The sequence below is a fragment of the Pagrus pagrus genome (assembly GCF_965226575.1).
Source record: "Pagrus pagrus genome assembly, chromosome: 7".
NCBI classification, from domain to species: Eukaryota; Metazoa; Chordata; class Actinopteri; order Spariformes; family Sparidae; genus Pagrus; species Pagrus pagrus.
This window is the reverse complement of record NC_140191.1, coordinates 17,462,903-17,489,308: the sequence shown is the minus strand read 5'-3', so window position 1 is coordinate 17,489,308 and position 26,406 is coordinate 17,462,903. Positions and strand designations below refer to the sequence as shown.

Sequence of the window (26,406 nt, the reverse complement as noted above, 5' to 3'; positions counted from 1 at the left end):
CTGATAGAAGATCAGTCCTTCACAAAGAAATCCACAGTCAAGCAGCATTAAGCAACACAAATGAAACGTCTATAGGCTTGTATAGGCAGTCAAGGGAGACGGGAAGGGCACATCCGCTCACATGTGGCCAATAAAAAAGTGATTAATACATGTAAATTGCTCCAAGTTGTTACACAGAGCCCCTTTAAGTACACTACATAATCTAAAATTATTCAGCCTCGACTTTTGATTTCACACGGGACACCTGATGCGCCAAAACTGTTTTGAAAACGGCAGGCGCTTTCAAAAAATACTTGGCAGGTGATTGAACCATCTGTCATGGGCTAACCTCGACCAGTCGGATCAACAATAGGACAGCGCTACCAGCGAAGAAGAAGAGCAATAACATCTTTTGCCATCACAAAAAGCTTTCAGTGACATTCCTTTCTCTTCTCTCAGTGAAATATACTCTCCAGTTCTGATAGAACTGATGCCATAGCTGCATCCATGCTAACGTCTTGAGGAGCCGCCATTCCTTTTTCCACACAGTGCCTTCTCTCGCTGGGCGTCTATTATCTATACCAAGCCTGTAGCTGCCAAGAGTTCCTCATAGGGAGCTGATTGGTCGAACCACTTTAATGAAACCTGGCAAGATGCATTTGCGAGATCACGCGATCGTGCCTCACAAAGCCTAAAAATCCATCCATCCCACCTTCCTTATACCTTCCCATATAAGCAGACTTTGTTGCTCTGTGTACTACATCACCTGACTTCCTCCTTAGCGACCAACATTATTACCACTAGAGGTCGCTGCCAAACAAGAAACGTTGTACTAAGCTGCAATGCACAGATGATGAAAATGTGCATTTTTCTGTTGAGGGCGGGCTGGTTTTATTTTTACAGTCTATCTAAATGTTACTGCAATTGAATTAGCATCATGCAGCCATCAGTTATATCCCTGTATCTAATGCTGTTTATTTGTCTGATTAAGATTTTTATCAAATATAGCCCCTCTCACACACGCTCAGTAAGCCTCCTCATGTTGTACTCCCACCTAGACAAAGATCTGTACAGAACCTCATCAACAAAATCTCATTTGATTGGCCGACAGTGTTTGTTTGTTATTAACAGCGAAATCAGAGTTGCAATATCAGTGAATTAACATGGTTATGTAGGAGCTTGTTAGGCAGCTGAGGTAAATGGGGGAGATTTGGGAAATAATCCTTCCCCAATCTGGGCACCACAGCTGGTTGTCTCAAGCCTCTCCATCCATCCTGACACATACACACATTTGAACACACACACACGCATACACGCCCAGTTCTGAACTCCACGTCGCTGCCAAAATGCAAAGGGACACAGGGATGGGGATTGAGGAGGAACGGCAAAAGAGTGTGTCGGTGTGTTTAATTGGGTTTTCCAAAATCCGTCTTAACCCCGATACATGTCCTTCCACATGCTCCGGCACCGCTTGGTCTACAGGTCACCCAGAGCACAGCGACTTGAGAATCTCTTCTTGCAAACTTGCCAGCAGAAGCGGGACAAAGTTCATGTCCCTATTCAGACTTCATCACAATAACAGACTTTTGAAGAAAGTGCCGCTGCAGGGGATTAAGCAACTATCTATGCTGTCAGACTTTTTGAAAGTCTTCTTATCTCTGTTTGCGACCGTTATTTTAGTGATGCCTGTAATTGTCATTTCTGGTTTCCGGTGATGCATGCTCCCAGTCTGCGGCTGCCTGGTAAATCTCCTTCTCTCCGTGTTCAACTGGGAGCCAGATTGGCTGGGGTAAAAAAAACAAAAAAAAAACATGTTGACCTTGTCTACAGATTTAGAACACAGAAGCATCACTGATATGGCAGCTGTACTGTGGCAGGCAACAGAAGCCAGGGCTCCAATCAGATCATCAGGTCAGATGGCTGTAGTTAATGCCGAGGCTCAGAGTGTGGATGTAATACGCTCCAGCTCGATGCACAAAGACAATTTTTGCAGGCCTTTGTCAGAGCCCTCAGAAGTCTTGAAGGGTTACTAAGGCCGCTTTTTTTCATTAAATTAACCACTTCCTAAGAACTGTGGGTGCTGAAGTTAAGTCCTTCTCTTGGTGTGGATCGCATGTCAGGCGTTGAACATCTCTGCTTGTCTAGACTGTAAGCTACTGACTCCGAGCTGTCATATTCTCATTCTATAATTAAGCATTTTTTTCTTTATTTTGACAAGTGACAGAATCCGAGCTGCCAAATTGTTAATGGCGATCCAAATTATTAAACGCACAGTATGTAATTTCTGCTGCAAGGGGTCCCTCAGTCCCAACAAAACATAAGGCATAAGTGGTGTGGGATCATGGGAGTTGTAGTCTTTATTGTTAAAGGAGACCTATTATGCTTTTATGTTTTTTTTTCTTTCCTTCATTGTGTTCTATAGGTTCTTGTGCATGTCAAAGTAAAAAAAAAAACGCTCAAAGTCTGTGCTTCTCTCCCACAGAAAACACTGCTCCTGAAGAAACACCTCGTCAGTAATTCTGTGACATCTTGACATCACACTTCATCACCATGTCATACATTTGCATATTTTACACCAAATTCAAGGTAGAAGTGTAGTTGACTAGCTGAAAACACGATGGAGCCGACCGGAGACATGGTGAGAGGTGCTGGCTCAGGAAGGTGTGAGCTGACCAGACAGATCAAACAGTATTTTTTGAGCATTAAAAAAAAGCTTGTAAACCTATTCTCATAATTGCCCAAAATAAAATTATGAACCTGAAAATGAGCATAATATGTCTTCTTGCTGATGAAAATGTATCTACATGACTCAGACAGAAATACTGATTTTTGTATTTGTGTAACGTCGAGTCACTTTTGGATTCTGACTTCCTTCCTCACTCTGTCATGTATCATCTGATGTTCCCCGTACGTTAGTGCGACCGAATGCAACACCATTATCTTTTTTTATGGATTTATCTGGAAAGAAGATTGTTAAAAAACATTTGGGATAATAAGTACACGACTCAACCAAATGTACAACAAAAGTCCAGACATTTTAAAGGTACAATATGTAAGAACTGGCCACCTGTCGAATTCATACTGAAAACAACTATGGGGCAGAGTAACTGCTAACTGTAGCTGCCATTAGCTAGTTACAGTAGCTCAGTTAGCTTTACAGCTAGCAGTCCGCATTTGCTAACTTCAGATAATATCTCTGCAACACAATACATAGACTCCACAATGTCAAAAAACTGTTATTTCTACACATTCTGTTGATAATTTTAATATTTTTTCAATGAATTTTTATGTTGTCAACTAAAATGTGTACATATTGCACTTTTAATGCAGAAATGTTACATACTGTGTCTTGAAATAAGCCGTGCACTTTCGGCACAAATACTGTACACACCCACAGGCATGCACAGGAACTCAAACACACAAAAAAATATCCTAGGCAGTCTCACTCCTACTCCACATATCTGAATCAATCTCCTGGACATGACCCTATCTTTCCCTCTTCCACATATTGTGTTGCTTTCCACCGTAGTGCTTATTGCTTTCTTTGATTAATCTTCCTCCTCGCTCTCCCTGCCACACTGGTCTGAGTCAGTAGACTTCCTGTTGGTTTTCAAAACAACTCTTCATGTCAGCCTTCCTTCCTCCCATCTCCCCCCTTTCCCCTGATCCTCCCTCGTCTTCTATTCATCACTCCGCAGCCCATTTTACAGTACCTCTCTGTCTCCTTCCTCCATCCGTTTCTCTCGCTCCATTACCTTACCCGTCCGTGTCCCCTTCATCTCACCCTCTGCCTGTCCAACCTCCTGACATGAATTCTTTTTACCCTCTTACTGTATTTCCCCTCCTCTTCCCTGCATTTCTCCCACTCGCCATTCATCTTCAGGTCCTCTGTCCATCTCCCTCCCTCCCTCCCTCCCTCACCACCTCTCTGTCAGGCCCCAGCTCTCTCCCTCCTCTTCCTTCGTCTGGCAGTGGAGCGGCTCCACTCTTGCTGACAGTGCTATTTGTGTGAACTGAGTGCTGAGCTTCACAGCCCCCTCGCCTCTCATTGCCCCCCCTCCCTCTCCCCTCTGCAACAGCCTCTCCTCCTCATCCTCCACCCTCCCTCCCTCTCTCCCTCCCTTCCTCCTCCTGCCTCCCACCTACATACCCCTCCAGGCAGGGGAATTAACCTTCCAGCCCCGGGCTGCTGGGCTTAATGACTGTCTGTGGGGCCGGCTCCGACTACACAACCCAGCTGCTAACATCTGGGCCACACACACCCACTCACACTGCCTATACACATACACAAAGACATACACACACACACACACACACACACACACACACACACACACACACACACACACAATGGACACTAGCCACTGCAGCATGCACAACATCAGGTTATAGTCCTGTGCCACTATAGGAGTGTGCGTCATTATCATTCGTCCTTTATTGCCTGCGAAACGAATGTGGGAGTTTCTTTTACAGACATTGGCTTCTCTTTCATTACTGCATGGCTGACCCATGGTGGAACAACAGATGCAGCAGCATAACTGCTTTTGTATTGAGCAAACAGCTTGTCCATACAGTCAACATGGAGCCAGAGCACAAGTGTGGACTATCAGCAGATCAAATGAAAAATACATGCACGTGGAAAATAAACATGACCTTTAAGTTGTCTTGCTAGAAGAGCTTTCAGTATGTTCCACTGAGCAAATGGTGGTATTCTCCAGCCACCATTCAGTTGGAAGTATATAATTGACTAAAGGGAGATGTGGAGGGGGGGGTGGGGGGGTGAGGCAATATTATGAAAAAAAAAAAAAAGGAAAATCAAATATTCCTCCGTTGAAAGTGAATTCTTTGGCCTGTCTCTGTCTCCATCTCTGCAGCCGAGCACATCACCCCTGGAGTATTCAGTGTGGGAAATACAGTTGTGTGGATACTCCCGATTCCATTCATTATGTATGAGAGTAAATGTTACAAACTAGCAGCTGTGAAGACGTCCATGTCGCATCTGTATCTTTGGTGGCTGCGCTGCTCCTTCCAACCCGGCACAGTGAAATGCTAAATAATGGGATCTATGAATACTTCCCAGGAAGGCAGGGAAGAAAGAAACTGCAGCCGCGTTCCTCCGCTCGCTGCAACTTTATTAAGCTGCTTGAGTTAATTAAATCAATTCTGCTGCAACTGAGACAAGAGGTCCAACACTTTGCTGCAGTGTGGCTGTCAAACTATTAAAAATTCTCTGAATCCTTTGAATTGCCATGGCATTGTTATTGTTTTCTGACATTTATTTCCCGTTCAGGTGACCCCCTTGTAACCACCGTCGCCGACACTTTTCATATGCACACCTTTCTTCGCTCTTCAGTCTCCGCCGCTTCCTCTCCACCTCTCTTCATCTGTTTGCCTCTGTCTTAGACTAAGGAGTGAGAGAAGGGGGAGTCCCATTGGCATTCTTTAACATCTCCGCTGCTCACTTGTGTTCAGAGAGCCATCTGTAGATCAGGAAGACGCTCCTGAGCCTTGGCGTCACTCAACAGGTAAGCACAGCTCCACTTCTCTCATGCAAATCCACACACCTATTCAAAGATTTTTGGCTTCTTCTTTTTTTTTTTTTTACAAGGAGGTACCCCCCCTCTCTGTCTGCCTGCTTCACTCTCTTTCTCTCTGTGCACCCTAGGCAGGCAGATGCGCTTGAGTTGGTGGAGGTTGAAAGAAGGTTTTGCCTCTCTGTCTCTCAACTTTTTCCTGAGGAGAGCAGGTGTTTGAGTGTGTGTAGCGAAGTCAGAGTAATCCAGTAAACTCGAACACTGTGAGCTGAAGGGAGCCGAGCACACAAACACCTACCTTGGGTTTCTTTGAGTGCCTTGAATCTGCACTGGACATTGTCGAGCTGCTGAACCGCTAGAGCAGGTTGATAGTAAATGATTTAGCCTGTCTATCCTTGAACCTGAGGTCTGGGCTGTCGATGTTAGCACTCCCATCCGGGTCTTAATCAGACTGCTTAAAGAATGCCGTGTTATAATGCACAATCAATGGATTCGGATGTGATTAGATTCTCGCTGATAATCTAATCTGCATCTTTTAGAAAACCCTCTTTATCAGCACTTCAGTGTTAAAGCAGTAATGGCTCACAACGCAGCTTCTCTAAGCTACAGTAATTAGACCCACAGGCAACTGGTTAGATTGGTGAGAAGTTAGGTCGGTATTAAGATGTAGGACCACGTCTGAATTGGATGGCTGCGTGGAGGTTGAAACTTCATTTTCTGCACATTGACTGATTTCATGGGGTTTCACGTTAAATTGGTCCAGGATTGAGTGTATTGAGTCGTTTGATGATGTTATGAAAGACGGCATTAAAAATCTACCTGTCGGGGTCACGCTGAATGGTTCAGCTACCTCTAATGCCCTTGCGGGGAGAGTGGCAGCCTTGTCTCTGAAAGCGAATCAAATTTCAAATCAAACTTCCTAATTTGCATTTGTAAGAAGCTGGTAAAGAACAAGGGCAGGGAAAAAAGAGAGAAACCTGTGGCAATGAGTGCCGCTGTGAAATATGGGGTTTTCTTATATTTGAAGACAAATTAAATTGTCGTTCAGTCTGGTATTTATCTAATTTTACATTTTGAGCAGCTGTTAAATGGCACATCACAGTTATTCCACAAATGCTACAACGTACCAGAGTTTCCATTCAAGGAAAATAAACATGTTTCAGCAACATTCTTGCGACTGACTGTATTTTTAAAGTATTCAAGGTAGCTGTTTGGCTAACTAATGGGAATGTGGGGAGGTCAGGCATGTTGTGTATGCCTTCAGTAAGAGAATGAAAACTGTGACTCATGAGCCTTTCTGTGCCGGCCAAACCCCTTTTTTTGCAGGGAATACCTGCTGTTTAAGCTCTAAATCCCAAAGGTACAGATTAAAATTGGTCTTTTTTCATTGTACTAGACAAATGAAGGAAAGCCAGCTCTTCTTTTCAGTGGATGGATGACTTTAAATTCCAAAGCCTTTGAGATAAAGTGTCAACATTATGCAGACTATAATGGTTGTGATTGTGTTTACCAACATGAAGCATTAATAGAGACAAAGAGAAGACGGGCACTTTTAACCTCAGAAAAGATTTTCTATTCATTGAAGAGGGAAGTAATTGCCCTTGTGTGTTCAAAGAGTATACTGGGGGCTCTGAAATACACAAATGTTTTGCGAGCGAAAAAAAATAATTGAGTGTGAGTTAATTCTTATCAAAGCCTGTTGGAGTGCAACTAATCGACTGAGGGGAGATGCGTCAAAGAGCTGTTGCCTTCAATTCATTTTGTCTATTCAGATGAGAAAATATTTAGTTTTCAATTAAGTAAATCACTATTATTTGTTCCACTCCTGCAGCAGATAAATTGAAGTGATTACAAACTGACTTAAAATCCACAGAGGGCTCTTCCAGGTCAAAAAGAGTATCGGATGCAGCGGGTACAGACCCACAGCACGGCCTGCTGATTAAACTCTAAACTGGATCCTTCACAACAAGAGCACGGCAAGACCCTCTGTGGATCACACTTTTATACATACAGTACATGTACACATGAAAAATGACCTGCAAAATACTAATACCGTAATATCTGCATGACTTTTCTGATCGACCTTCCATAATGTGAAGGGGTCATTTTACATCAGGAAACTAGCAAACATCTAAAATACAATACTTTTAGTGAATGGTAAGACCAGCAAACTAAAACGCTTGACGCATGTTATAGAAGTGGTCATGGTTACAAGACATCCACAACACCTATTGTACAATGTATCACAAGAGCTTCTGCCTTAACACTAATTGTATGTATAGGTTGTTCTCTATTCACTCCACGATATATATTCCATATCCTGCTTTTTTCAAGCAGCAATTGGTTTCCATTCATTTAAAGCTGCAGTGCAAGATATTAAAGGTGCAATTTGTAAGAATTGGCCACCCGTTGAATTCATACTCCAAACTAAAAGGGGGCAGCATCTCACCAGGGTAATGTTGCTAACTGTAGCTGTCATCTGCTAGTTGGCTTAGTTAGCCGTGCAGCTAATGGTTCGCACTGGGAGCTCCGAGCAGCTAGGGGGGCGCAGGAGTTGTTGACTGTGACGGACCGGGTCTAGCTGGTTAGTGTTATCTTTAGTCGATAGCTTTCCAACAATATGAAGAAGGCATAACATCATGACTAGTATTTCTTTACATTCTGTTCAGCATTGTAGTTTAATTTTGAGTGTTGTCAGCTTAAATTCTCACATACTAACAGCCAATTGCTGGTAAACGTAGCAGCCATTAGCTAGTTAGCTCGGTTAGCTGCACAGCGAGTGGTCCTCAAAGTAAAGGCACGTGTACGATATGAATGTTAGTAAGACGTGGATTTTATGGGAAAGTATTAATTATCAGGGCTTAAAGTCAGCAGCTGTACAGATCAATATTAGTACCGATGTAATTAGTTGAGGGACTACATCAGATTGCTAAAAAACGTAATAGTTAATGCACCTTTAATTTTGAAGTTTGAGGCGACTTTCCGCATTGGCGTACTGGTAGGGATGTGTTTTATGTCAACTAGCAAAGAGCTGCAGGGCAGCGATCCCAGAGAGAGATGGGCAACAGCAAATACTGTACGCACGGTGTCATAAGCACAGCAACAGCATTTGTGTAATTGCTCTCGCTGCCAGAAGGGGGAGACAAAAGTTCTGCACTGCAGGTTTACAAATCGACTTGAGAATTTTGTCTTTTTGACCTTCTTCGGGACTCTCGGGAGATCATACCTGCTCTGTTCGTCACTCCCTCAGCTGATCCTGAATTATTGTGGGAAGAGAAGCTGAAACGAGGCCACATACAGTAGATGTCTTCACAACAACTTACCACAAATTCAAATGCACAGTCCTGAGGGCATTGTGCAGCCCTTGTGACTCATCAGGAGACTAAAACTAACCAAACCACTCAAACACAGACTTCTGCTACATGTACTGCCCATCTAAAACACAGATTATGCATGTCAAACTGATTTCCACTCCAAGTACTACTCTGATTTTGATTTGATGGTTATAAATACTGTTAACGTGCCTCGCATCAATAGATTGATTCATTTAAAACTTTGTTGTGTTGTACTCATGTGTATGCAAAAGCTTGTGACTTTAGCTGAAGTGAATAGTAAATAGTACCACAAACACAAGCTATACTACAATGCAGGAAGTCGAACCTTGAAAATAAACACGAAAATGTAAATGTGAAAAAACTTTTAAATCTATCTACTGCTATACTATCTTCACCTTGTGGTTGTCACAGGGTTTATGTTTGTGTTTATTTCATACGCTGTTTTTTTTTTTCCATGGTCGTTCCAGGATTGTCGAAGGTCAGGTGTCAGTGGTGAAATGGACTTGTTGTCAGCATGGATTGTGTCTCCTTCAGCTTTACCCTTTCTCTGTCTCATCTGGGGTAAGAGAATCAAATGTCACCACGGTGCTATCATTACAGTAACTGTGGCCTTTTCAAGTCCCATATGTGTTCAGGCCTTTCAGTAGCGGGGACCTTGACTTTACTAAAGCTTTAACTGAATAACGCCACACAGGTTTAGAGTGATGCATGTGCTGTAAATGTTGAACAGTTAACCTTCCTAATCTCATACTATGAAAATCCTGTTTAAAATACTAGCATTCCTGCAGTATTGGGCTTACTGTGGCATCTATTTACCTTTCTCCTTTCACATATTTCTTTTCCAGCATCTGAGCAAGTCGCAGAACAGCTAGCAGTCACTCGGAGAGAGCCATTACTTCACTTTCAATGGTCAAAATCTTCAAATCTGATAAATACTGCTTAAAAAGTTTGGTGACTTTGGGACCCAGTAGCTCGCTCACTTAGTAGAGCAGACGTTCCACGTACAGCCCGTACCGTGGTCCTTCACTGCGTGTCGTCCCTCCTCCCTCTGACCCCTTTCCTGTCACAATCTCGAGCTGTCCTATGAAATAAAGGCACAAAAGCCACACAAATCATTTAAAAGAACAACTTTCTGCGTTTTTGCCCCCAAAAAGTTTAGAACACTTTTCCCCACAGGTCATACTTCTGCCAGGAATTTACACGGTGTCACGACACCAACTTCTTTTTCCAACCATAACAGGTTTAAAAGGTGCAATGCATAAGATCTGACTACCTGTTATATTCATACTCCCAAAATATACGGGACATTGTATCACCAGAGTAACTGCTAACTGCTGCTGTACTAACTGTATTCTGTTTAAACATCCATGACTGTAGTTACGGTTAGCTTGTTAGCTGTGCAAGCTAGCCAGACTACCAGGGGAGTGTTGGTGTTTACACCGCTAGCACAGGAGCCTTTGACCGCTGGGAAAAAGAAAGGGGGCACGGGGGGTTGCTGGATAGCATGCTAACGTCAGTAGATATCTCTGCAACACAATACACAGACATCTTTGACATAAAATCTAAATAGTTTTTTCTTCACATTCTGTTGTTGTGTTTTAAATCAAAATTCTTACATACCGCACCTTTAGTTTTTTGTTTCCCAGTTCAGCTATTATAAAGCAGATGATCTCTGGAGTTATGGACTTTTCTATTCAAAATACTTTAAGTGGTTTGGATCAACTACTAACATGATTATTGTTACCTGCCTCTGTTATTTCCTTGTCAAATAGGATCTCAGCAGCTTTCACTTACCATCCTCCCTATTAACAGGACCTCATACAATATTAAGGAACATTTTATTAACCAATTTATTCATAGAAACAGAGACCTCAGTCGACTACTGCTCAAATTGTAGCGTGGCAGATAGGGTGTTTCTATGTGACCATGTTGACTTTTCTACCAGCGGTTGTTGTATTGCCTGGCTTAGCTCAAGGTAAAGCTATCCAATATGAGCCGCGTGGTGCTGTGCATGTTTACCTTGACAGATTTAATACACTGGGTATGTTCTTTCCATTTTCACCTCTGACATTGAATAGTCTATACAGAAATAAATAACACAGGCATAATTTCACTTCTCCGATTGGTATAATGTGCACAGCCCTACTAGTCTCCATGGTGATTACCACAATGACTTCCAGTTCAAGGAGTTCACTAAACATAACCCTAAGTCAGTTGACATTATAGTGGACAACATGATGTTGACCACATATACTGCTACCTAATAACAGGAGAGGAAGATTTAGCTTTAAACAAACAACAGACAAATAAATACCATTTGATAATATTTGAATATGAGGTGCCTTCTGTACCTAGAGAAGGCAAAATGAATGTAGAAATAAGGGCAGGGAAGCATGCATGTATAATTGCAGACATCCACTCTTGAATAACGAATGGAGATCAATATTTCATGGCAGACATTCTGACAGGTTACAGCAGGAAAGCACAGGTATAATTAATAACATTAATTAATGATGGATGCATTCTGTTTAGGTGTTGCACTTCCAGCACATGCAGGGAATGTGCATGCTTGCGTCCTGGAATGGCTTACCGAGGCACTGAACTGGAATTGAGCAGTCATTCATGTTATTACTTGTTTACACGTGTGAAACATCAGGTCAAACTGTTTATCATTAAAATACACCTGCTTCCTCCTCCCCTTAACACTGTATGGGTCAACCACTTTGCCAGGGGACACTTGCAGCAACAAAGTCACAAAGAATTATCACCTGCCTTGGCTTTACTTGCCCCAAAAATGACTATTCATGATAATACATTTTTGATGATAAAACAAAAGAACACTAAAACCTCATATAACATAACCCTTTATTTCAAGTGACTCAGTCGGTTCAAAGATGTCATTACTGGCAGCAACAAACACGTCTCCTAATGAGGTATTAACTTCTTGTTTTATGTTTGTGAGACAACCACTGAAATGTTTATCTGTGACATGCTAAAATGTAAGCTAAAAGTATCCGTAGCACAAACAGAGGAGAAATCATTTAGTTAACTGGCTCAGCTATAGCTACCGTACACATTTGAAATGATACTGGTGGCGTAGCGGTACCAAACGTACTTCGCTATCTCTGTAAAAACTAAAACGTAATTTCATTTGTAAAAGCTAACGTTGAGTCCAAACAGATGCCAGCGTCTTTAGTTTTGGCTCACACAAGTAAAAATGTAAAGCTAACTTCAACTTGACAAAAGCCCCGTTATCTCCAACAACAACTTATACAACTAGCTAATTCATTACCCAAAGATGTCGATGAGGTTTCCATCGTCCTTGGAGGATTCAACTTCTTCACTGCAGGCTGCGGATGAGCTAATGTTAGCTGCGGCTGCAGCTAGGGAGCAACTTGGCTTTCAGGCTATCAACACAGTAGGCCTACACTCAGCTTTTGGATAGCTTACTGTATATTTTGTGACCAGGTGTTTCCTCAAGTTAGACATGTTACCCTTGCCATTTCGCTGAACAAATATTGCAACCAGTGTTGTTTGCATCGAGTTTTAAGAAGTGTAACCACACTGCAGTACCTGTCTTTGTTGCTTTGGTCTATCTGCAATAACAAAAAATTGCATTTCAGTTGTAAAAAAACGAGATAACAAGTGTTATCTGCGTCAAGTTTTGAAAAGTTTAGTCGTTGCCCTGACTCACTGCGATAGTCTTGGTTTACACAAGCACAGCGCGCTAGCTTGGCTATAGCAAATTATTAAATTATTAAACGGTTTAGCTTTGTGTTGCACAAGCCGTTATCTTAAAATCTGTGTCAAGTTAGCTGCTGTTCTGCTGTCAAAAAGCAGGTCTAACCCCCTCTACCAGCTGCCTTTTTATCTTTAAGTTGCTCTTAGGTACCAAAATATGACACAGATTGATTTAACGTGAATGAGTTGTCTGTAGTGACGACATAATATGGTCGGTAGCCGCTTGCCAGCCAGCACTATCTACTGCTAAGCTAACTAATCTTGGAAGATTGTGTTATTTCCTCATTCAAAAGTTACACACTCACTTCAGCACATGAAAACCGAGTCTTATCTCTACATTTTGGTATGGTATTTAGTATTTCTATATCTCTGAATAATACAGTGATACTATATCTGCAGCCACTGTAGATCACTGTTGAGTATTCATTTATGTAAACTGTATGCTAATGTGCCTCTGTGTTTGGTTGTTTGTATGCATCCTGTGTAATGGCCAATCTTGCCCTTCATATTTGACGTGAGGTGACTGGTTCAGCCTTGATCTGAGAGCTCTGCCTCTCACTCATGTTGTCAGACGCAACAGAGCATGCACTTCACAAACAACTTGGTCATTGCTTCAATGAAGGTCAAGATTCAAACAGCCATAGCGGAATCAGGCTGGCTTCTCTGTGGGGCATTGTTTAAACGAGATTCACACCTTGATATTAAGCATTAATTGGAGTATGCGGTTGCATTTGACTTGAACTTGAACTGAATTTATTCATAAACCTCCATGTTTAATAATCATATAATCCTAGCCCGAGTGTTAGTAGCCCGTGGGTGGTCTGAATTAAGGTTACCTTCCTGACTCAAGTGCACTGCGCCACAGAGTGTCACCCAAGAGCCGGGTTGAAGGATGGCCAACCCCACCTATGACAAACAAGGGGGATTAAAGTGATAATCATTACTCTTCCCAGGAGGAATTAGCTGGTGGGACATCGACATTGAAGAAAAACCGCAGGTGAACGAGGTCTCTGATACCCCATGCTTTCTTCCTCCTCCCAATACCCTATCTGCATGGCCGAGGGGGGATTTAATTCGCAGTAATTACTTTATTGACTCATTTTCAGGGCCGTATCACTGCAGTTTCCCATCAATAAAACATATGCCAGGATGAATAATGTGGCCAGACACTGTGGGGCGCCTTCTCAGACAAAAGACCACAAGACTGCATCCCTGTGGTGTATGTTTATGTCATGCTCCCTGTGCTCCTTTTATTACCTCCATCGCACTCCTCAGACATACTCAACCCTTGTTCTTCTCCTCCTCTTTACATTAAATCCCATCACATCCCCTCCCCGCTCCACCATTCCAATCCGACTCCTCTCCTCCTTCTCCTTTTATGTCTCCAGGCACGCATGCCCAGCAGGCCTTCAGGACTGAGCCCAGGAACCTGACTGTGCGGATGGGAGCCACAGCTGTGTTGAGGTGTGAGGTGCTGCGGGCCTCAGGGACTGTGCAGTGGGTGAAAGATGGCCTCCTCCTGGGACCTGAGAGGAGCCTGCCAGGCTTTCAACGCTACAGCATGATTGGAAACCCCAAGAGAGGTAAACAGGGATACTCAGGGAATAAGGTCTCCAGCCTATTGGGCTTTGATGGACCTATTCGAGCTACATAAATAAAACTTGTTTGATAAAGCATCAGTAAAAAGACAACATAATTTATTATCATGAATTGCCTATGGTTGAATGAGGCTTTCAGTTTGACAGAAAGAAAAATAAAGAATCTGATGGACATGATGAACTCAACTCGACAGGAGATGCAGTTGAGTAGAAAAAGAAAAAAAACTGCCTTCAAGATGAGCAACGGTGATGGAGGAAAGGATAAATGAAGTATTTTCTTGTGAAATGCAGGTCATATTGTTTTAATTATGGAAACCTGGTGTTGACGACTCTAAAAGTCAATGAGATTATGTTGTTGCTATAGCATCAAAAGTGTCGTAATAAAGCAACACAGACATTACAAGAACCTTATGGCACAGTAGCTCTCTATATAGGGAGCATCTGGGACCGAGGAGGTGATGTGATTGTTAACAGCCTCTCACTCGTCCCCCTCACTGTCACTCACATGTAAAGGCAGAAAAAAAATTAAATTAAAGCAACAGAGTGTCAGCAAATCAGTGGAATGTGGCAGGGAATAAAGTGTGTTGCAGAATCTGCACCACAGTCTATAAAAAGTAATAGCCAATTAGAAGACAATCCCTTGTAAGAGAAGAGCATCTGTTCCTGATCAGCCCGCAACTCGACAAGCCGCACTTCACTGTTTCACAGTGTGGGTTACCGCCAGCGACACATAAACACTGAGACATGCATAGATGCCCATGCACACATTGTCCATGCTGATAATACAGAGAGTTTACATGAATAACAAACGTACAAAACACTTAAAAGTTGTTTGTCAGCTGATTGGTTGTCAGTGAGCAAATTATGAGGAGTATAACACAAGGTAGGGCCTATTTTTACACCAGCTACTGCTAAATAAGAATATGTACTCGCAAACGTAAGTAAAACAAACACACACAAGCTGTCAAACACTCCAACATACACTCATGAATAAAATAGCCATCAGCGCAGGTACACTTTATCAGGAAAAGCAACTACAGACTGATGTATGCAATCACTTTACTCTGTACGGAAAGAGCAAAATCATTTATGATGACACTTGACTGCACTTGATACTCCAACAGTTTTCACTGATTGTCACCATCAGTGATGTTTATCGATGCTTCAAAAAAGTCGGAAATCACACACCCACAGGAGAAAACCAGCATTGATTTCAACACGCACTTACAGTGGATGTAGCACCCTCAGTTTACCCCCAAACCAAAGCGATAATGTAAATGTGTATGGACGTGAGCCCAGATCTGGGATTTCATGCATTTGTGCGTAACAATGTGCATTGTAAAGACAAACACACAGCAGAACAGATAAAACAGCTTGTTCAAGGCACCAAAGCATTAAATGAGAATTTATTTTCAGTGATTGGTCCACAAGGTGCAATTTAATTGTAATACATGGCATGCAGCCAGTCAATCAGGCAAAATTCAATTATGAATGAACACTCATGTTCACATGACATCACATACACAGCAAGTTTTGCATATTTTTTCTTAAATTAATAACAGCTAACTATTATCAACATCAAACATTTATACATTTGTGAGCAAAAGTCACACATGAATTTCAACTTGACCACTTGCTGATATTTCTTGTTTGTGGCATGTTGGCGACACAAGAACGTCTTTGCAAATGAAGTTGTCATCAAGCTAAATGAACGTTGTAGGCCCAGGCCCAAATATCATTGACCCTTAAGTATGTAAAACCGAACAGAGCAAGAAAAAGATGCGATAAAGACCCTTCAGCTGGTTGGTGCCTGTCACATTGTGTAGATGCTTTCACTCTTGATTGAGAAACAGTTAAAAGATTAGCACCAGCAAACTGGATGATATAAAAACTGGAAAGGGTCTGGTCTTAAATGGTGGAATATTTACCGTTACATACTGCCTGCTTATGAGAAACCGAGCTTATACTCTGCTGACTGAATGAAGGTTGTCTGAATCAAGATCAACAGCCTTGACACTAGTTAGATTTCTACTCATCCCAATCGCAAATATAAATGATAAAAAAAAAACCACAGAGGTCTTTATGTTGCAACTTTAAGTTTGTTTACGTTGAATTTTGTATTTCTGCCTTGTCACAGTGCTGTGCTTATGCTCTGCTATGGTTAAGGCACAAAGAGCACACGGTCAGGGTTAGGAAAACGTCAGGGTTTGGCTTTAAATACCTGTTTTTGTCAGCACAATCATGGATTGAGATAGTCTGACCTCCCGTGAAAAATAGCCGGTTTTGGTCATCACAAAAACCTCTGAAAATGACCCTCAGGTCGCCTTAAAAAACACTTGCTTTTGATTCGACTAAAATGAATGGAAATATCCACAGTCGTCCTTTAAAATATCCAATTTTGTGAGTCAAACTGCACTCTATCGTTTGGTAGCCTTGCTGGCTGTACTTAAGGCTGTCACTGTGCCCTCCTGATGTTAAAGTCAGCTAATAAGCATTTAATATGAACATAATATGGCACGTTTACTACAAATTAGAAATCTTGGTAGTATCTGTGGTTTGCAGAAACGTTAATTGCTAAAATTTTATCCTGGCGATTGGGCTGTTCTCCTTCCCTACCCCTTTGCTATGGGACTAGCCTTTTCCAATTACGTAACAATATGTGTTTCCAGCTTTAGGGCCTGTATACAAATGCAGATATGCAGAGGAGAGAATACACTATATATAATATGCGCTGCAGGCATAATGGTTATGCAGATATACTGTATCCCAAAATTTTGAAGGCCCTAGCTGAATTAAATACAGGGTAATGGACAAATAAGCAAATCTCGTTGCATCCATCCGACATCGCCCCTACCATAAATACACTCTTTTTGCAACTTGATTGCACTATTTGTGAGTAATTTCAGGAAAGAGGAATATGATTAATAACTTCAATGTCTCTCTCTCCCTGCACTCAATGATAACTTAGATGTGAAAATTGCTTCTGGTTGGTGTTAATTATCTTGCCAGCTTACTTGACACATGCATTTTTAGGCCTGGGCGGTTGTCAGACCAAGATACTATTTTGCACATGTTAGTAGGCTCTGAGCCAGAGAATCAGGAGCTGGAAAACCAACACTGAACATCATCTAATCCCCACAGGTTATGGCAATGCATCAAACAAATCAAGCCCTGTTGGCGTACCAGACTATCAGAAGAGAGACAGAGAGAGGAGGATTCTGCCTGGCATCAATTAATAGACAGTTTATTCAGTCAGCGTTGTGAATCCGAGATTGGATTTCATTTACCATACTGGAAATTCATTCTGAAACAAAATGCCTCTGCTATGAGTATAGACAACCACTTGCATGTCAATGGAAATGCCTGCAGCAGGAGGTTCTCAGCGAGTCAGATGTTTCCATTTTACAGAAATACGAAAATAGTCTATTTATAATCAAATCAAACAGCCATACGTCAGTAGTAGAGAATATTACTGCACTGAATTGAAATGCCAATGTCATTGTACAAATTGCTTTTATTGTTAATTTTCCCATTTCCCAAGTTGGAAATTGCCTATAATTCAGACACTCTGAAATCAACACAGAAGAAACAGGGCCTGCAGGAGGTACTTATCGATATACATGCCACAACTCTGAACAGCGAGCGTTGTATTCAGTGGGGTGTGAACAAGAAAGCTAAATGAAACCCTCCTCTTTGTAATTATATACATGTATTTAGTGAGCACATCCTTATCACAACATAATGTGTCACAAACGTAATTAATCTCTCCTTGTCTATTCCAGGACAGTATCATCTTCAGATTGAAAAAGCACAACTGGAAGATGACGCCTTCTACGAATGTCAAGCCGGTCGTTCTGAGGACAGTGGAGCAATCATTTCCAGTACAGCCTGGGTCAACGTGCTAAGTGAGCTGGGGTCTCATAAACATGTATTTTTGGTCAGACAGTAACAAAACAATGTGGCACAGTGAGCATCCTCAGTACTCCAGTAACATACACAACCTCTTGACCAGTAATCAGCATATAAAGAGCTGTTAAATATTCATTTCTATTGATAAAGAGCTTCAATTTGCTTAACATAAGGCAGTCGCACACTTGAGTATAGGGACTAAATTGAAAGTGTCCTTGGCACAGTAGAGCTCAGCGGTTTCCTTCAAGCGCAAATCACATTTGAAGCATGCATGAACCATGAAGAAAGTCGCAATTTTTCCAACTTTTCGGACAGTATTTATTCCTTTAACAAGCACTGTGTCATCCCCACATGTTCCAGTAGGTCTGTGGCTCTAACCAGCAGCTGCACAATATAAAGTATCAGTAGAGCCTGGATTCCCTGGCAGCCTCGGGGTGATCCATGTCTCTGCCTCGCACAGGAATAAATTATAACAGGAGTGATTGAAAAGTTCCTACTCAGACATGTGCTGGAAAAGATGTAATTGTGCGACTACATTGGACCACCTGTTGTTGCTCTATAACAACCGGTATCTCACTCTCCCTTTCCCTTCTTGCTTGTGGGAGCAAGCCCATATGTGGCAAGGAAAGGACTCTAAAAGAACCTTTCTTCTCCAGGCGCACTTCATTTACTTACATCCCCCTCCCCATTCTCGCCGGTGCACATTTTCACCCTCTCTCCCTCGCTTTCAGGCTTTCTCTTTGGTGACCATGGAGAGGGTTTTTTTCAGAGGGGAGGGAGTGTTGCCGGGGCAATTCTAGCCGCCTCACTCTCTTCTGGGAAGAAGGCAGGTTTTTCTGACATCAATGGGTCGGTGGGAGGGATGGCGGGTGGTGTGGGGTAGGAAGAGGCATAGAGCGCAGACGTCTCCTTTGAATGGCTACGTTCTGCTCTACACTGCAGCAGTCTCATGTCCTACAGCAGGCCTACACCTGCAGCCGCAGCAGGCTTGACTCCCACATTTATCACATCTGAGAAGGCTATTGCATGTGCGCCCACATGCACAAAGTCAACACAAATTGCTTTCGGCTTTGTCGAGAAAGGTCAAAATGTGTGGGAATTATGTTCGTGTTGCATCAGGCGGTTGCTGGTAGTCGTATTTACCATGACTGAAACCTACTGCTGCCCTGTGATCCTCACATCTGAATCCTTTCCACACGCCTCAGCTGGTGTTTTTGTTCAGCGTCCGGGGAACACTATCCAGCTGTTGACCGATTGAGATGGACATTTGCAGCTGTACGGTTGCAAAGGGCAAAGAGTGAAGCGACTGACTTAAAAAGCACTCCGCAGCCTTGGTCCTAAAGGGTCATTTGTTCCACACCACCAACTCAACTGATTCAAAATACGTGACTAATCTGGGGCTTTATAATGAGCTGATGAATTCAATCTCCTGTTAGTGCTGAACTGGGACTGGAAACTGTGCATCCTTTTGAAGAGCACTGTCTCTGATGAGTTCCCCACGGACTTCTCCATCACTGAACTACAGCTCCCAAGGCCCCACACCCCTGGCCAGTCAGCCGTGGCCATATCCCATCAAGCCCTGCATCAAATCAAAACACTATAAACTCTTTACGAGGGAGATACAGTGGGAGGGGGGAAAGATGGGAGGGATGTGAAAACAAAACAGAGATTGCTGGTCAAATAATTGGATTCTTGGGTCAGAGGGAGTGCTATCATGACTGGCTAATTCAAGATGGATCACCACAGGCAGTGAGTAGCGGAGATGGAGGGAAAAATGTCAATAAGCCCCATCCATGGGCTTACAAAGAGATGTTTTCAAGACATTTCCATTGGTGCAACATAACTCCTGTGTGTTTTTGCCTTCCTGCGGAGCTTAGATAGGGGATTACTGCAATAGGCAGATCAAGTGGCAGTGAGTAATCCATGACAATAACAACCTCTACCCCCTCCCCTGAAACCCCCTCCTCTGCTAAAACTTACCCCGCACTGTGCCCGTCACATACCTGACACATCCTGTGTCTCGGTTTATACCATTAGCCTTAGCATTTAATCCTATTAATGAACAACTCTCTCCCTCACCGCGTTGCACGCCCGTACAGATGCCTCCTGCAAACGTTCAAAACAGTCATTTGATGTGTTCTGGTTTTAGACTGTGTTACTCATTCAGTTGCCATAGCCGGGTCTTAGAGAGATATGTGTGTGTGAGTGAGTGTGCCCATGTGTGTAAGCTTATTATCAGTGTTGGTTGGAGGTTAGAGGACATTTTAGGAACCAGGGCTATGGTGAGGTTTTTTGCGGTAGCTAATGAGTTTAGCACTTGAAGAGTATATAATGAGCCTTCATTTTATGATTCCCTGTTATGAATAATGGAACAACTTATAAATGGGGGCACAAGCAACGTAGAACATGGTGACTTTATTCATCTTCGTTCACGGAAAGTTCTGACAGTTGCCCAAGATATAACCCCCATCAGAGGACGGTGTGTTATACTGTACGCTGGTGTGCATATCACAGCGCCAGACTGATGTTACAGTGTCAGGGTCTGTACAATTACCACATGAGGCTCTCCTAAATGGCAAATGAGACACTAAAGGGACAAACAATGTTCTGTTTCTCTGCTATAAGGTAGATTTACCTTCGAGTCAGTTCAGGCCTTGCATGTGTGTGGAATAATTTCTGTTAATAGAGACGCAGACGTGAAGAGGGAGACAGAGCTGAAAGAGAGTGCTGTTTTAGAGGCTTTCATTGCCAGAGATCACACACCTGAGACCTACAACGCGTGTGCGAATGTGTTTTCATGCACATGCGAGTATAAAAATACATCCTCGTGTATGTGCGTGGATGTAGATTTAGCCAATCATTGTCTTCCAGAGATAAAACCGATGAGTTGTGTCTGCCTGGTGTTGAGAAGTCTGATCTTCCACTCTCCATTATTTCCTTAATTCAGCATAATAAGCTTTTAAGAGACTGTTTTATCCTCTGGGCCTTCTCCAATGTTTTCCAGAGAATCAGTATCACATGTTACTGTGCGCACACGCTGGCGCCTGTTTTTGAGAGTGAAGTGAGATGAATGTAGCTCTGCCTGCACGCTCGCTCGCCCGTGTCGGTGTGTTTGTGCGTGCAAATCTGCATGCACTGTAGACTCGAGTTCATCTTTGGGTGTTTGTGTGCGAGCGAGAGAAGGGAGTGTGTGTGCATCTGTATGTGAATGAGAGAGAAAGATAGGTGGAAAGAGCTGCTTATGCATATTGATGTGTGTCTGCTAATCTGCTTCTTATCTGCCTTATCCATCCATCCGTCTGTATTTGTCTAATGAATCGAATTTTGCGGCTCACTGTTCCTCGTCTGAGCGTCAGGAGCAAGTCTTTGCATGCCTATCTATTTTTGTGTTCATATACAGGTATGTACCTTAATAAGAGAGATAGGGCTAGAAAGCAGAGAGGAACACAGAGAAAGAGAGAGAGAGAGGAAATAAAAAAGCAGACAGCCAAGTAGACAAAGAAGGGGCACAAGGAGTTAATTAAGAGAACAGCTTGTTTGCTGTCTGTGCCTTGCTCTGAGTGCATGTCTGGTAAATTGAATAGGATGTGTGTTTTGTTGTCGTCCACATGTGCTATCACATTTGTACAAATGTGTGTGCTCGTGTAAGTTCATCCTGACTGGGCTGATTGGGTCACATGGTTTGCAGATGTGATGGATGGCATGCTGTAATTCCCAGTCCAAGCTGGAACACACCTCCCCCCCAACACCCCCCACACCCCCGCGCTTCTGCAGTTTAACTGCAGTGGTCAAGAAGGATAGTGTGGGGAGAAAGGGGGGTGGGAGATGGGCGGGGTGGAGGGGTGGAGGGGCCCGGGCTGCTGGAGAGAGGGATGATGGAGTGAATGAGAGATAAGAGGAACGGGCCAGCATGTGCGAGCGAGGGAAAAATTAGATACCTGCCTGCCTCATTTGCGAACATATCATTATTCTTATTTTAGGATTTGTTAGGCTGCCAGACTCTCCTCGAGCACAACAAGTGGCGCGCCTATGTGAATCGTGCGGGCCTGAGTAGATTGAGAGTGCAGGGGCTGTCAATAGATGCATGGCCCAGTCATCTTCTCGGGGAAGAGGGGGGAAAAACAAACAAATGCATCTCATTATTGCAACGCGCGCCTCTGCAGTGCTCTGGGTAACCCATCACAGTCCACACAGATTCAATTGCTTCTTTTAAATCAGTTTGAAGCTGCAGCCACATCTCATCTGTCTCAATAGCAGACTGGAGCCAGTGGGCGACTCTGCACACAGCAACAGCTCCTCCTAGTGGCCAGGCGTTGATTGTAATGTGCCAAAGGAGATGGAGAGGAACTGAATGGCTGGCTGGCGTGGCTGCTTCTGGTCCAGCTGTTTTTTTTGTTTTTTTTACCCACACATTAGCTGTGGGTTTATCTCAGATATCCAACAGCAGCCATCTACCTGCCCCTGCAGCCCGTCTTACACCCACTTTTCATTCTTGCCGTGTCTCTTTACGTCTCCTCCGGAGTCTTTCATGTCTCTCTCACACGCATGTATCAATCCTGTACTTGCAGACACCCCGTTCTGTTTCTGAACTCAGACAGCCTTTGCACTTGATCTTTGATGAAAGAAAAACAACCTTAAACATGGATTCTAATTCTATGGGCTCATCTACTCTCTTAAAGCTGGCACAATGAGCGCTCAGGTTTCTGTGGCACGTGCATGATTAAACTGATAGTCTAGCTTAAGAATGGCTCACAGATCTGCAGAAATCTCTTTGATGATTAGTTGGTGACAGATTTCTCAATTTCCTGCCAAACAATTTTCGGTCCCTTGTGTTAAAAGCTGTGTTTTTTGTTTTTTTTTCTTTCCTGGAATTTCCTATTTATGGTCAGATAAAAGGATTGTAGAGTAGAACAGTGGAGAAGTGAAGCCTGCTTTGATCAGTCCAGAAAGCACATATTTAGCTTGGGGGTGATCTGAGAAGAGAAGTGTTTGGTGTTTGCTATGATAGATTAGCGCTGGATCGGTTTCATCACTATTTCATCTCTTGATTCTCCTCGTGTAGACAATTTGTATTCTAACTCAACAGAACATCAAACCTCGCTGTAGTAAATCACTCAAAAGCTGACAGCATGACATCCCAGTCACTCCCAAATGTTACCAGCCCTTATTATCATATCGTTGCATAAGCTAATATCCATCTGCGATAGCGCCTGCTTCCAATAACCCAAAATTAGTGTGATGGATATTAGAGTTATGAGATAAACAGAGTTGGGTTGTAATGTATTATATGTAATCAGGGTTATGTAAGCAGATTATAAAAAGTAACTGTAATCAGACCAGATTACATTTGAAAAAATGCCTAATTAGATTGTAGTTAATATAGTTAAATATAGTAAAGTAGCATCTCACATGTTGAAGAATACACACAGTACACCTGTAGATTATGCCAGTACTGTTTTTGTGTACTCTAACCAGTAACTGCAGCTAACTATAGCTGCTGGTAGCTAGTTAGCTCAGTTAGCCATGTAGCTAGAAGTAAGTACATATATATATACATATATATATGTACTTACTTCTAGCTATATATATATATATATATAATCTGTTGTTTGTTTCCTGTTTTTACTGTGAATGCTGAATATGCAAAATACATTTGAATTACATTGAAAATGTTTTTAGATTTTTTTAAAAAAACATGTGGCTGTGCCCTGTTTTAGTATCTGGTGCAATATTTTCAATGGTCAATTTGGAGGTAATCCAAAAGTATTCTGACTAGATTGCATTTTTTTGTAATTGAATGGATTGTGCTCAGGGTTGGGAGGGTTACTTTAAAAATGTCTTCCGATACAGTTACTAATTACCTGGTAAAAAAACGTAGTCAGTAATCCAAGTATCACAATATAAAGTCATGTGACTTGATTACTTTCCATTACTTTTGGATTAACCCATTAACCAAACATATGCAAATGAAGAATAGAGATAAGGAATATCAATAAGATGACTTTTATTTGATTTTTAACAAGTATATATTCTGTAAGGATACATACATACATGTGTATTTGGTTTAATTCAAGACCAGAGTGATGTTGTGTGAGACGCCTGTCATGTGTATTCCGTTGCTCTCCAAGCCTGATTATGTCACTAATTACAATAAGCTATGTAATTTGTATTCCTTTCAAAACAATCTGACTGTGGACTCAGGAGCTAGAGCGTTCATCTTCCAGCCGTAAGGTCGGTGGTTTGATCCCCGGCCCCTGAAGTCTACACGTTGAATTGTCTTTAGGCAAAATACTGGACCCCCCGTTAGCTCCCAGTAGCTCTTCGATCATTGTGTGCATGCATATGAATTGGTTATCCGATAAGCAGATGGTGCCTTGCATGGTAGCCTCTGCCACCAGTGTATGAGAGAATGGGCAAATGCCGACTAAAGCGCTGTGAGGGGATGCTAAGTCTAGAAAAGCACTATATAAATACAATCCATTTACCATTTCACCATAAATATGCAACTTGAGCTGTTGTTCCTTTCGTTCAGTTCCTCCTTCAAAGCCATTCTTCGAGGTGGACATGGCAACACCTTGGGTGGCGGGGAAGAAATACACGGTCACCTGCGTCGCCCCTGATGCAAAGCCTGTGGCGGAAATCACACTTTTTAAAGGTGAGTCACCTGTTCAACTGCACTGAGTGTGACAGCGATGGTCAGCCAGACGGGTGAGATCTGAGGGCAGCAGCCTTTCCGTTGTTTTATATTCTTGGATCTCCACAGGTCGCAAGCTGAATGCATAAACATAAGAAGACTGCAGATGATAACATTCAAGCTCAGTAAAGACTTCTCCGAACAGCAGAGTTGAAAGGAGCAGACTCTGTGTGGGAGGAAATAGCCTGAACATTTGAATTTCCAATTTCCACTGACTTTACAATTACATGTACAGTGAGTGTAGGACAAGTTCCCAGTTGTTTACAGAAACAACTGCAATTTTCTCATTTTCTCTTTTTGCTTGTTGCTCCCCTGTCACACCTATTATACTGTATATTGCTCAAACAGAGAGGGAGAGATGTTCTATTTGTTTGTCTTGGTGTGAATTTATCTACAGCATTGTGCAGTAGGTCTGAGATACATGCGCTGTTTTTTCTTGTTGAAATGTACATCTTTATTGTGTTCAGCACAATGTCATTTTGTTGTTTCAATATTGTAACATAACACTGATTTGATTTAATTTCAAAGACAGGTTTAGACGTACAGATACTCCACCTCTAACATAATATCCCAGTATTTACCGTTTCCATAACACCGATGTTTCCGTCTCACGTGAACAAGTTTACACACAGCCTTCTCCTTCTTTTTGTGTGCCTTCCCCCCATTGTGTCTTTCAGATGGAGTCGAGCTGACAGGTGCAGAGTCTTTCACCATGTCTGGCTCAAAGGATAAGCTCCTGAACACGCATGCTGAAGTAACGTATGTGTTCGCCTGCCTGCCAGACTCATTCTCCTCACCAACCTGCTCAATCTCTCCGAGCCTGTCTTTGTTTCTTGTTTCCCTTGTTTTCACCCGGCTCTTATTTTCTCCTTCTGTCTTAGCGAGTACAATGAATTTCTGCACACAGCGAACTGTTACTTGGCACTGTGCGATTGAATTAGCTTCTGTCAAATGCACAAAATTACATTCCAGCAGCGAGACAGATCCGATCCTCGCCGGTTCGCCAGGTGCCTATACATTAAACAGGGCCATAGATTGCTTTAATCCTGCTTGTCTCCTCTGTGTCAGAGATAATAACCTCTTGTCATATCCCGAGATAACATTGGTACTGAGGAGCTGCAACGTTGTTCAGCTCTATTGCAGAACAGCCAAGGCCTTAAGCAATATTGATGCTTCTTCCTCATATTCACACTGAGCGTACACAGCAGTGGGCCATGTGTGATTGTTACGCTTGATATTGTACTGTAATTTGATATAGAAGACGTACACTGAAGGAGCAAACTAGGCTTAGAATAAATGCACTGCATTGCAGGGACAAGTGGCTCATTCAGTGTACATCACGAATTTCCTTCAGTACACTACTTAAGGACAAATTTAAGGGCCTTGTACTTTACTTCTGGCCTTGTAGTCATTTCATCTTTTGCTAAATTATACTTTGACTCCGCTACATTTCACAGAAAAATATTGCACTTTTTACTCCACTAGATTTATAAAAATTCTTTTAAGTATAAATTGAGAATATTAAGGGGAAAAAATTGCGCGATAAGATATTGACATGCCACACATGGTGTAAGATTAAAGCCGGGGTTCACAACTTTTTGGGAAATATGAGTCTA

The 26,406-nt window shown here is 42.5% G+C and overlaps 1 protein-coding gene across 1 annotated transcript in view; it reads left to right on the top strand.

The window, feature by feature from the left end:
* Positions 1-9,325: 9,325 nt before the first annotated feature.
* The window catches only part of nphs1 (NPHS1 adhesion molecule, nephrin), a 38,534-nt gene continuing 21,453 nt past the window's right edge, over positions 9,326-26,406 (top strand). Inside the window, exons 1-5 of the mRNA XM_084357560.1 lie at positions 9,326-9,409; positions 13,978-14,172; positions 17,970-18,092; positions 24,629-24,751; positions 25,468-25,549. Coding sequence (XP_084213686.1) covers positions 9,346-9,409; positions 13,978-14,172; positions 17,970-18,092; positions 24,629-24,751; positions 25,468-25,549 — 587 coding nt within the window. The 5' untranslated portion in view covers positions 9,326-9,345. The remainder of the gene's footprint in view (positions 9,410-13,977; positions 14,173-17,969; positions 18,093-24,628; positions 24,752-25,467; positions 25,550-26,406) is intronic.